A 13,388-nucleotide genomic window follows, 5' to 3' on the forward strand; every position below is an offset into this window, starting at 1 on the left:
TCAAATAAAGCAAAAACAATTCATTACCTGGTAAGGGTTAATACTTCCCATGTAAAAGTCACTGTTTATTTTTAATACTCTTATCATTATGAATCAATCACTCTTACAGCTATAATTCTACATTGTAATTAAAGAACAAAATCTTGTTTAATTCACAAAAGAAACTTACGTTTCCAATCATCATACAATGGGTTTCTGTTGTTTGGAATCAAAACTGCAACAAAATTACTGGACTCCCACAAGCTCTGGTACTCTGTGACAAGGGCTTTACTGATATACGTACATCGGTATCCCTCATCTATATCTGTGGAAGACTGGTAACACTGTACTGAACCTAAGCAAAAGAAAGGATAGGGTTATAGAGACAAGGAAACTCAGGATAACACATAGGAAATTATTAGGCAAGGTTCTCTCATATAATAATAGAAAAACTAATATATAAAAAAGAGAAAAATCATATAGAATTCTTTAAAACTTACCATAGCTGGAACTACTGAAGTCTGTATCTCTGCCCCTTGGAAACACACACTTTCTGAAGTTAATATCCCTAGCAGCCTGGGGTCTTGTACAGGGACACACAGAAGCAGTGGAATAGTTGTATGTATTAGCCAGGTCCTCCTCATACCAAGTTAAACATCCAACGCAAGGATTGATATAATCAGCTGTGTTTGTATCCAGACGGTAGATATAGCTACCCTATGGACAAACAAGAATAATCACAATAGTTGTAGTATTCATGTTATATTATCTAGCATTATATACTCTCCATAAATGTACTGGCCTAAATTCACAAATGAGGCTTACAATACCCTGGTCTACACTGTATCAAGAATAAATGCACGTTTTGGCAGAGGATGTTTCAATCAGTCTCATATGGAGCATGAACATATGATAAATCTGTAAAGAGTTTGTACCCCTTCTTGGCTTTAAAAAAATGGAATTTCACACATATCAGAATAGACATTCTACAACATCTCCCCCATAAATACTAATAATAGTAATACTTATTACTTATACAGCGCTAATTTTCCCAAAAGGCCAAAAGTGCTTACAATGAAAATAAAAAAAAAAGAAATTATATGCTAAAACTATCAAAATTAACAATTACGAACGAGAAAAATGCATTCATACAGAATTACTAGATTCTTGATTAATTTGACATGACTGTGAGATGTCCTATAGTCCAACAATCTTTTTTCCATGTCAAGCTATCCTGACAAAATACATTTTCCATTTTGTTTACTCCATCTGTTCACAGAGTGCATACACGGGACTTATCAAATATATATTTGTTACACTCTGTGTGTACATTCAAAATCCATATATTGATTTACTTGCAGGATAAAACTGTGGTTTGTGGCATGATTAGAAGTTATCATTTAGTGTTTGCATTTACAAACACAACATTTTTTCAACAGGCTCCAAATAAAACAAATGATATTTAAATGAAATAATCAATGTCATTTTCATATTGGCAATGTGATGAAATTTTAGGAATCACTGCTCTCAAGGCAAATTTATCACCATTAAAGCCATATTCCTTATCGATCTTTTTTTTTTTGGGGGGGGTTCTGATACATAAAATTTAATGAGAAAAATATAGCATTGAAAAAATATTATCAATTTAAAGACTTATGGGGTGTTACAAGAAACTTGCGATCAATTGCTAGTCAATTCTTGGTCCCTAAATCAATCATAAGTCTTGCAGTTCATTGCCAATTAGTGATTGATTGCTAATCTGCTCCTTGAAACAAGAAGTTTAATCTGATTTGCTACAGCTAAAGTGGAACTATCAGTTGTAAAATTGCAACAGAATATTTTCAATTGATCGCAAATATTTTCTTTAAACACCCCCTTAGACCTGATCAAACAATGCACTTTACCATCTGACCAGTGTTTCCAATGCGTGTGTCCCGGCTATAACTAAGATCTCTTGTTCCTTCATCATTGCTCTCATATAGATTTGATACACTTTCAATGATGTTGTATCCAACTCGAGCTGAAATTTCTTTTGTAGTTGATTGCCATTGAAGATCACCTTCACGATAGTTCATCAGTATTCCTGTCCTGACACCATCACTGAATACAATAGCTTGAAATCTATTTGTCTGTCAAACAACAAACAATTATGTTCTTTTGTAATTTTGATTTAAGATGTGATTTACATTAACTGGATGGGATTTGATCTGGTTTGAATAAACATTACTTCATTTGATGTAATTTGATTTTGATGTTATGTGATCATCCATTAGCAAACATGAAAAAATACACACTCCATTTCATTAATACATCTGAATTGACATAGTTTGGGGAAAACACTATCATGAGTGCTTTACAGATCAAATATAATAGTTTACAAATAACATACAATATCATAGAGGGCAACATTAAAACATACAAGTATCTGTAGATATACTATTGCACAATATGACGATTTCCTACAGATTTGGCTATGCGCTGGACATGCTTGTTATCTGCAGGCATTCTACATGTATGTGCATTATACGAATGAAAAGCTGGTAAGGAATGGTGTTGATATTGCCAACAATTTGTTTAGCTGGTGAGTTCTGCAGATGTGGAATGAGCAAATTGCATGGATGTTGAGGGTGAGTTACTGTCTTTCTATTGGTTACTTGCGGGTTGGCTGCGGCCAAGACAATGGCATTCGTTGAGGACCTCTGACATATCACCAAGGTTCGCAACTCACACACAGGTAACACACAGTTGTGACGCAGGTTCCTTGCAACACCCATATGTCGTATGTTACAATATGTAACACGGATAGTTTCCAAGCCCTCACGCACAACCCACGCAGGCCACACTCCATGAACACAAGTAAACAATAAGTTGCAAGTGTCCAGCTGGTAAGAAACATGTAAAACTTCTGACAATCCTTGTTTACCAGCAGAGATTTTATGCTAGAAAATTGCAGCATGCAACTCGCCCTCAAGGCTTGCATGGAATGATGCGACAGGGCCTTTATATTGCAGTTAAAGAATAATATCAACGACAAAACTCTTTTACTCTTCAAAATGCATTTTTCATACTTCTGATTAAATTGCCGATTGTGTTTTTATGATTACCTCGTCTCCTAATGATCCTGGTGGCTGAATCCCAACCCATGTGATCTTAAGTGCTACTATTGGATTGGTGTCATTCAGTTCAGAATCTATCATGCTTAATCTGCTCATCAAGTCAGAAATAAATGATCCTCCACTGCTACTGTCAAAGTTATCTTGAAACTATGCAAAAAATACAAAAATTCTTGCATTATTGGTTTCAATAACCAACAACAAATTAATGAATTGTTGCCAGTTTCAGTTCATCTGTTTCTTTTTTTATATTCTTAACTGACCCGGATTGAGGCGAAGGGGTGTGGGAAGGAAGGCCTGTGGGCCATGGTAATTTGGTTAACCTTTTCCAAACCCAGGCAGCCCCTTCATCTCTTTTCCAGGTCCTTTGTACTATGTCACCTATGTCCTATTGTTTGTGTGATTTGTATTGTACTATAATTTATGTATTTTTAATTGACGAATAAATAATAATAATAATAACAAAATTCTCAATTACTTTTTAAGCAGGGCCTTATACATGTAGTATGCACAGTACATGATCACAAAATAAAATTTAATGCATATAATAATCTACTTTTTATTATCTTTCATATTAAAAAAAAGTTAAATCTTTAGAAATCACTTTAAAGTGGCAATGCAATGACATTTCAAAACCACTTCTCAAATAAATGATAAATTTGAGTTTTATGAAATCTACATAATATTCTATATTATACTAAATATTTTGCCATTAGATTTTACATTGCCTTCCTTAATATCACAGAAAATTACTTTACAAAACTTATCATTACATGATATCTTATTATTTAATTAAACTAATTCATGCTACAACATGAAAAAATATAAGATTTGATAGATGTCTTGCTACTGAGGGGAATCAGGTAGTTTGAGAGGTAGAGAGTTCCACAAGTGTGATGCAAGGATGATAAAGGCATGTCGTACATAGTACTTGGTGTTGACTCTGGGAGCTAAGAAAAGGTTTAGTTTGGCAGAATGGTGCTTTATCTTCATCAAAAGGTTTAACTTTAATCTTATATCATACCTGATAAAATATTTTTGGATCACCAATGCTGAGGTCGACTGGAGCTCCCAGAACTGCAATGGCTGCGTCATCAGTGGTCATGAAGAGCGAAGGATTTGTGTATTGAATCATTGATCTATTTTGTGAGCATGCTTGGTTGGAGAACTCAATCATACCCGTCGATGTGAACTGTACATTCAAGCAATACAAAAAGCATCGATTCCTCGTTTGAATATATTGCTAATTCGCCACTTGGTCTAAATCCATTTGGTTTCATTTACATTTTTGGTCTCGTCTCTCAATCTTACTTTATCTACAACTAGTTTATATACTAGTCATTTTGTCTAGTTGGGTCTAGATCATGAGGTACTAGACTATCTGAAAAGTAGACTGTTTGTTGAGAAAGTGGATATTAGGGTAATAATACATGAAAAAATAACAAACTGACATTTACTTCTAATTCCAATCTCATGTCAACTAATTCTGAAATTATCCATCTGAGAAAAAAAAACAAGAACATTTTCAAAATTGTGCTACACGTGCATGTAACACATGTCATTTAGAGAATGTGTATTGTATAAATTGTATCAAAGTGTTTTATAGAAATTTAGATTACCAATAATACCATTTAACAACCTACCCGTATTGCTGTGTACAAATGTCCATTACCAATAGAAATACAGGATACCACATCAACACATCCCCAGGCCAAGGAATTAGATTGAAAAATAACCTCATCATCAATATCTGATCCAAAATCCAGATAGACGTTTTCTATAGAAAAGAAAATCATAAGAATATAGATTTCATTCAAAATTGATTGCCAAACTTATAAAGATTTAAAAAGTCATGGTAAAGATTGAAATAATAATGGTGAGCTATCAAGTCCTTTCCATCATATTTACCAACTGACTTCTAGAACCAGATAGTGAATAACAGAATTCAGTAGTCAATCCATTAACCCATTGACTACTGGAACCAGGTAATCCCTGTATAAATCCTGTGTAAATGACAGAATTCAGTAGTCAATGGGTTCAGGATGAATATCATCATCTGACTAGTAACAAGTATTTGTCAGAAATAAAAGGCATTAAAAGACATTTTTCACTATTGTGATATTGTGCTCTAAATTTTCATTTATCAGATTTAAAAAAAAAATCAAATTATTGTTCATGGAGGACTGAACACTGAATGTTCCTTTTGTTATTTGGTCGAGAAAGGCTTGTGTCAAATTTAAAAATAATGGCATGACACCATTAAATGATTGTACGACAATCACAATAACATCATGGTCTAATACTTGCATTATTACCTCTCTCAGAGCTGGCCTGATAAGGGCTAATGATATTGATCATTGACCTAAATGTTGATATCCATATAACCCTACCCGACACAGGAGACAGTAATCCACAATAGCATGAGACATGATTGCACTGAAAATCAGCAAGCATGTCCCACATCAGGTTATCATAAAATATTAAAGATAACATTTTATTGATATAATTTAAGTATAGGCAATTAAGAGCAAGCCTGAAATGTATTTTTATGATTACACATTCCCAAGAAGTCGTTAACAGTTCAAACTTTTAAAGGTTAAAGATTTTAATAAAAAATATGAGCATTTTGGTTTCCCAACAAGATTGAAAAATAATAAAATCTTACCAATACATGTAGAAGGTGGTGGTGGAGATAGAATACCATTAGAACATGTGAGCTCTATAAATGATTGAAATTCAATGGAGTAACCCTGGTCACAGGTAACAATAACACTCTCATCATGGCTGACTATAAGATTAGTAGACTGATTGGAAAATCTTATCACACCAAGTTCACAAATTCCTGTATAAAAAGAAACAAAATGTTGAAATTTAGGCGACAATTTTTTGCAGACAAGGCTAGGTGATAAGTGCTTATGTTAGGTCATGGGAGATGTTCCTACTCCAAGTAAATCAAATGTTCCTGTTTATGGTAACTCCCGTAGAAACTCGGATAGTGTTTTGTTAGTAAATGCCAAGCTGGTATATAACCAATTACCTAGGAAAATTTGACGTCTAGGTTGATCAGTCATAGTGGCTGACTTTATAGAAGACAAATATTACTCTCATGGCTTTTTTTATCAATGACAATGACATTTATTCCCATGTCACCCATAGAGTGGGTACAGAAGAAACAATCATACACAATCATCAATTCTATTTCATCAAGTAAGTTACAAATCATTTAGAGTACATAAGTTTGACACAAGTTAGAATACATAAGTTTTCACCCACTTGTGAAAGTAACCAGAAACATCGTGATTTGCGAGGGCACGTAACAGAATTGTATTAAAAGTTCATTTTAAAATAATTGGGATTGAATAACATTTGTCATAAGAGTCTTACTTCAATGTTGACCTCAAATGACCTTTGACCTTACTATATGACCACTGAACACAATGGCCTGTATTCTGAAATCAGGTTTAACTTAAACTCAAGTTTAAAGTTGTAGTTTAAGTATGGGAAGCCAAAAGTATCAACATTTTTATTAAGTTGTACGTCTCTTGTGTTTACTAAGCCCTTTCCTGATTCATCGATGGTGAAGACAATCATCTATATATACTTCCTAGACAATCATGAATGACTTGAGAGCCAAGTGAGCTGAAGTATGATATCTCTACTTTTAGTGATTATGTAACAATTGGCTCTCCATACTTAATCCATAACTTGAGTTTAAGTTAAACCTGCCATCAGAATACGGGCCCTTAACACGAAGGTTTTCTGAGTACTGACTTACTGTTACAGAGTTATGTCATAACAATGACCTAAAAATGACCTTTGACCTTACCATGTGACCTCTCACTGCGCTATGATATGCAGGTCTCCTAAGTACATCTACAAACCAAGTTTGGGTGAAAAGTGACTTATGGTTTCAGAGTTATGTGCCATAAGAGTCTTACATGTAAACTTAACGATGACCTGAAAATGATCTTTGACCCTACCATGTGACCTGTGCCTGCAGCATAACATGCAGGTCGATTCCCCTATATGTACCATTCAAGTTTGGTTGAAAAATGACTTAAGGTTGTGGTGTTATGTGTCATAAGTGAGTCTTGCACTTAAACTTATCAACCTGAAAATGACCTTTGACCTTATGTGACCTCCGACTTATGCATAGCATGACATGCAGGTCTCTTAAGTACATCTATCATCCCAGTTTGGTTGAATAGTGACTTACAGTTGCAGAGTTGTGTCATAAGAGAGTCTTGCATGCAAACTTAAACGTTGACCTGAAAATGACCTTTGACCTTACCATGTGACCTCCGACTGCAGCATTACATAGAGGTCCCCCAAGTCCATCTACCATCCAAATTTGGTTGAAAAGTGACTGTGAACTTTTTGCTGAGTTATGTGTCATACTGTTTGAGTGACAGATGACATTTGGATCCCTAAGTCTCGCCTTCACCTCTGGTAGGCAAGACAAGAAGGACAAACAAATAGACAGTGAAATTCATCACCAATTGATTAAAGGTTGCAAAGCCTCAATTCTTTGACGGTTCTCACATCTTCCTGAGACAAAAGGAAGTCAATGATTTCCACAACGGAATCTACAAAAAGTGATTCTATCTTCTTTATTCATATTGATGAGGTAACTTTTTAGACAAAGATTTTCTTTGAATATTCTGTAGTTAAAGATAAATGAAAGTAGTTGCAGTAAAAACTGATTTCACAAGAAAGTCTGTCAAACCAGGCTTAATTGTCACTATATCATCAAGGATCTAGATCTGGTACAGTTACATAAACTGAACTTTGTGAAATCTTGAAATCTACACTGAAAAATGTTCACACTGAAGATCACAAACACAGATAAGTGCATGTGGGACAGTGTATTATTATTGCTTTGAATGTTGGCCCGACGCTTGACCCTAATCCCATGCTAATTTGCTAATTTCTCACCAATTACACAATTTCTTCCAGAATCCTTTGGCACATATTTTTTTATTTATACAGACAGACACTTTGGTGGACATTTTATTGGATTCTGTATGAACTCATTTTGAAATCGTTACCACAACTGGCATATATCTTTAACACACAGAGAGTTTTCGTTTATGAACCTAAACCAATTTTGCTCGAGGGATCAGAAATGTCAAATGAATTTGTCATGCCCAATCTATTGAGAGTTGCTTTATCTTCAATAGCTAACTTGGCTGATATATACCTTTATCAGAAAGTATCTTTACAATCTTGTATATCATACCAGAATTTTTGTTCTACTATAGTGAAGTAATCCATACCAGAAGTTTATCATTCTATACTGCATTGCTTGTTGATTTCTAATTTTGAAGTCTTGTGTATGTTTTAAGAAAAATTTGCAAAAATCGGAAACACCATTTCACCATAGAATAACTATTTTTTATATGCACGAAAACCCAAAATTGCTCAAAAACATGTTTTCTAATAAAATTCTGTTTACAAACAAAACTCGCATACGTAATTATTTTTATTTCACAGGTTAAAAGGCATTTATTCTTTGCTCTTTATGATCATTAAAGGGTCCAGTCAAAGCTCATTAAAAATCACAAAATTGCCTAAAATATGAAATACATAAGAAATTGTAAAAACAATATGATACATAGGAAATCTAATTGATTCTGCATATATCTAGTTCACAATTGTTAGGAATATCAAAATGAATGTTTGTACGAAACATTATCATTCTACTAGCTATTGCAAGTTAGTTACAGATAAAACATATCATACACTTAGTTCCATAATTGATTACTTTAAAGTATTCTTGAAAATATTTTTTTAAACAAATCCACTCAGACATCTGGCCTTATCCACAGGCAAATTTAAGCAGCAATCAAATTGACAAACCCCCTCCCCCACCCGCCCCCTCCCCCAAAAAGGGGAAAAACATAAATAAATGAAATAAAAACAATATAAAAATTCAAATTTTAAAAATAAAACCTGGTTTCAGATACCACAGTGTAAATATAATAAAAATAAACATTTATGATTATGACACAATACCCTATACAGTTTGGTCATCATTGTGCAATCAATCAGAAAAAAAATTCTCAGTTCATATATCAGCTAACAGAATCAGGACCCATGACGACAAAGTGGCACATCCTAAAAAGCAAAATTAGTTTGCAGATTGTCATTTTCCAAACAACTCTTGTTCTTTTGATTAAGAAACTTTATTCAAGATAGCAAGGAGCTTACCATAACAGACAGGATTGTTATCAAAATCAGAACCCACAAAGTGGCACATCCTACAAAAACAAATAGTTTCCAGATTGATATTTTCTAAAAAAATCTCTTGTTCTTTGATTTGGAAACTTTATTCAAGATTGTAAGAAACTTACCATAACAGACAGGAGGAGATGTAGAAAGGGTCCCATTACTACACATGAGCTCTGTTAGAATGCCCATACCGGTAGAGTAGCCCATGTTACAGGCTACAGTGATGCTTGCATCATGGTCCAACATATCACTCATTGTGTGATTTGAGAAAGGAACGGCATTTAGGTTACAGTTTTCTGTACGAAGGGATACATGGGTAACAATATCACCAACAATGTTAACAAACTCAAATATTATCTTGTCAATTAGGGCTAAAAATCTTTGATGTGCAATACATGTAGTTAACTAAAGAAACCATTGTAACAACATGCAAGATTTATAAGAATGAAATACCCTTTAAAAAGCAAGAATCTTTAAAAATTAATCATTAAGTACAGAAAAAAAACAATTACTTAATTCTCTAGTTAGCTAACAAAATCAGAATCTACAAAGTGGCACATCCTAAAAAGACAAATAGTTTGGAGATTTATATTTTCAAAAAAAAAATTGTTCTTTTGATTTGGAAACTTTATTCAAGATTGTAAGAAGCTTACCATAACAGATAGGAGGAGGTGTAGAAAGGGTCCCATTACTACACATGAGCTCTGTTAGAATGCCCATACCGGTAGAGTATCCCATGTTACAGGCTACAGTGATGCTTGCATCATGGTCCAACATATCATTCATTGTGTGATTTGAGAAAGGAACGGCATTTAGGTTACAGTTTTCTGTATGGAGGGAAAAAAGGGATACATATGGGTAACAATATCACCAAAAATTTTAACAAACTCATCTATTTTTTAGTCAATTAGGGCCAAAAATCTTCGATGTGCAATACATGTAGTTAACTAAAGAAACCATTGTAGCAACATGCAAGACTTATAAGAATGAAACACCCCTTAAAAAGAACAAGCAGCTTAATCATTAAAGTACAAAAAAACTGCTTAGTTTTCTACTTAGGCACCAAAATCAAAACCAACAAAGTGGCACATCCTACAAAAACAAATAGTTTGCAGATTGATATTTTCCAAAAAAATAACTTGTTCTTTGATTTGGAAACTCTATTCAAGGTTGCAAGGATCTTACCATAACAGATAGGAGGAGGTGTAGAAAGGGTCCCATTACTACACATGAGCTCTGTTAGAATGCCCATACCGGTAGAGTAGCCCATGTTACAGGCTACAGTGATGCTTGCATCATGGTCCAACATATCATTCATTGTGTGATTTGAGAAAGGAACGGCATTTAGGTTACAGTTTTCTGTATGAAGGGGAAAAAGGGATACATGGCTAACAATATCACCAACAATGTTAACAAACTCATATATTTTTTTAGTCAAGTAGGGCCAAAAATCTTCAATGTGCAATACATGTAGTTAACTAAAGAAACCATTATCACCACATATAAGAGTATTAAGAATGAAATACTCCTTAAAAAGCAAGAATCTTTCAAAATAAATCATTAAGTAAGGAAAACAAGGCAAACGCCAAGCATTGTCTTGCCTGCATCTTGCAGTCATGAAGAGACTGCATGTCAAATCTGAAGGGTAACATTTAAGAAACTTTGACAGCTTATCTATTGTACCATTGGCAAATTTGTGTGAATATTATAAATGGTGCCAAGAACTATAGCTCATTAAATAAATAACAACAGTTTTTAAAGAATAAACAAGTAAAATACAAAATCTGGTTCAGGTATAGAGAGTACTGAGTTCTGAAGTATAATGTTAGTGTTAAAAAGTATAAAATTATAAAGTTCATGTCACTAGAGGAACAAAGTAGTGTGAAAGTTCATTGACCTTTGACCTTAATCAAATTCAACTCACATTCGAACCTGACCTGCACCTTCAAGAGATGGACCTCTGTTACAAGTTTGGCGATCCCACCTCGAAGCTATAGAAAGTTATTGTGTGTACAAAATAGCACAGTGCCAGACATGGAAAGTTCATTGACCTTTGACCTTATTCAAATTCAGCTCAAATTTGAACTTGACCTGCAACTTCAAGAGATGGACCTCTGTTATGAATTTGGCGATCTCACCTGGAAGCTATAGAAAGTTATTATGTGTACAACATAGCACAGTGCCAGTCATGGAAAATTCATTGACATTTGACCTTATTCACTTTTCGACTCATATTCGAACTTGACCTTTGCCTTCAGGAGATGGACCTCTGGTATGAATTTGGTGATCCCACCTCAAAGCTATAGAAAGTTATTGGGTGTACAACCTAGCACAGTGCCAGTCATGGAAAGTTCATTGACCTTTGACCTTTAACTTTATTCACATTTCGACTCATATTCGAACTTGACCTGTGCATTCCCGAGATGGACCGCTGGTATGAATTTGGTGATCCCACCTCGAAGCTATAGAAAGTTATCAGGTGTACAACACAATTGTTGACGACGACGCCGACGCCGGAAATAGTGATACCTACATGTATGTCTCGCTCCGCTACGCAGGCGAGACAAAAAAAAACAACTACTACTTAATTCTCTTGTTAGCTAACAAAATCAGAACCCACAAAGTGGCACATCCTACAAAGACAAATAGTTTGCAGATTGATATTTTCCAAAAAAATATCTTGTTCTTTGATTTGGAAACTTTATTCAAGATTGTAAGAAACTTACCATAACAGATAGGAGGAGGTGTAGAAAGGGTCCCATTACTACACATGAGCTCTGTTAGAATGCCCATACCGGTAGAGTAGCCCATGTTACAGGCTACAGTGATGCTTGCATCATGGTCCAACATATCATTCATTGTGTGATTTGAGAAAGGAACGGCATTTAGGTTACAGTTTTCTGTATGAAAGGAAGAAAGGGATACATGGCTAACAATATCACCAACAATGTAAACAAACTCAAATGTTATCTTGTCAATTAGGGCAAAAAAAATTGATGTGCAATATATGTAGTTAACTAAAGAAACCATTATCACCACATTCAAGATTTTTAAGAATGAAATACCCCTTAAAAAGAGCAAGAATCTTTCAAAATAAATCATTAAGCACGGAAAAAACAACAACTACTCAATTCTCTAGTTAGCTATCAAAATCAGAACCCACAAAGTGGCACTTCCTACAAAACCAATACCGTAAGTAACGGTCTATTAACCGCACCTTTTTCTCGGCGGGATATAAGCAAAAGTCGGGGGTGCGGTTTATCCACGGTGACGGGTCTAAGCCTGCCCGCGTAACCCCTCCCGAACATGTAAGACATCTGCCAGTTCATAACACATCGAGTGGCCAGGCATAGCCGTCAAGGGCAATGTCGCTTAGAGGGGTATGAGCCGCGGGCAATGGAAAGCGATTATTTCGATCTTAATCAAATACTGTCCATAACAAACGCACCCACCTTCATGACACTGATTTCAACTTTATTCTCGATTCAAAGCAGCGAAGTTCCCTGGCTAAGTTCAAAGAGACGCCAAGCATTCTCGGTAATAATTAGTCACAGCTGAGCAAGAGCTTGCGTTGTATTGTGGTTATAGTGCGACCTAAGCTGGCGCTATTCATTTTAACCCCTCTCAAAGTCCTGTTTTGCGCCAGCTTATTTTTTCTTTCCCATTTGCTTTTTATAAGATACCATGTACACAGTGCACCACGCACGAGAGAGACGGCACGAAGCCGTAAAACAACTGGTTTCTTGTACCTTCCTGTAATCCCGTATCCAAAATTCATGCTAAGACATCGAATACTAGACAAATTCTGAAAGTGATTGTGAGGTTGTGATGCAAGAAATGTGAACTTTCTTCCTCTTACGCCGGGAAAGACACAGATCACAATTCAATAAGATGTACTGGTAGTGGTACCGTATCGTAGTTTGCAATGTACAATAATGGCAGTGCTGTGTGTATGTACACTGTGACTGTGTGGTGAGTGAGTGTGTAAGTGGCCAATATTGTCGGGACCTTTCTTTCTTGCTAACATTTGTAGATGAATCGATCAAGAACAGCAGATTTCCGCAT

General features: G+C 35.0%; 1 protein-coding gene across 5 annotated transcripts in view; it reads right to left on the reverse strand.

Annotated features, from left to right (window-relative positions):
* Positions 1-10,140, reverse strand: part of LOC129268042 (fibrillin-2-like) — a 180,535-nt gene extending 170,395 nt beyond the window's left edge. For 4 of the 5 annotated variants that reach the window (XM_064115329.1, XM_064115330.1, XM_064115327.1 and 1 more), the window contains exons 1-8: positions 9,446-9,614; positions 5,758-5,934; positions 4,736-4,869; positions 4,117-4,284; positions 3,084-3,242; positions 1,884-2,108; positions 480-696; positions 170-334 (exon numbers count right to left, since the gene is read on the reverse strand). In XM_064115329.1, the coding sequence (XP_063971399.1) occupies positions 170-334; positions 480-696; positions 1,884-2,108; positions 3,084-3,242; positions 4,117-4,284; positions 4,736-4,869; positions 5,758-5,934; positions 9,446-9,578 (1,378 nt within the window). In that variant the 5' untranslated portion in view covers positions 9,579-9,614. Of the gene's footprint in view, positions 1-169; positions 335-479; positions 697-1,883; positions 2,109-3,083; positions 3,243-4,116; positions 4,285-4,735; positions 4,870-5,757; positions 5,935-9,445; positions 9,615-9,976 lie in introns of those variants that run through there. The other variant, XM_064115326.1, reaches the window with a different exon arrangement.
* Between the last annotated feature and the right edge of the window lie 3,248 nt (positions 10,141-13,388).

This window comes from Lytechinus pictus, unplaced genomic scaffold, assembly GCF_037042905.1.
Source record: "Lytechinus pictus isolate F3 Inbred unplaced genomic scaffold, Lp3.0 scaffold_27, whole genome shotgun sequence".
Lineage (NCBI taxonomy): Eukaryota > Metazoa > Echinodermata > Echinoidea > Temnopleuroida > Toxopneustidae > Lytechinus > Lytechinus pictus.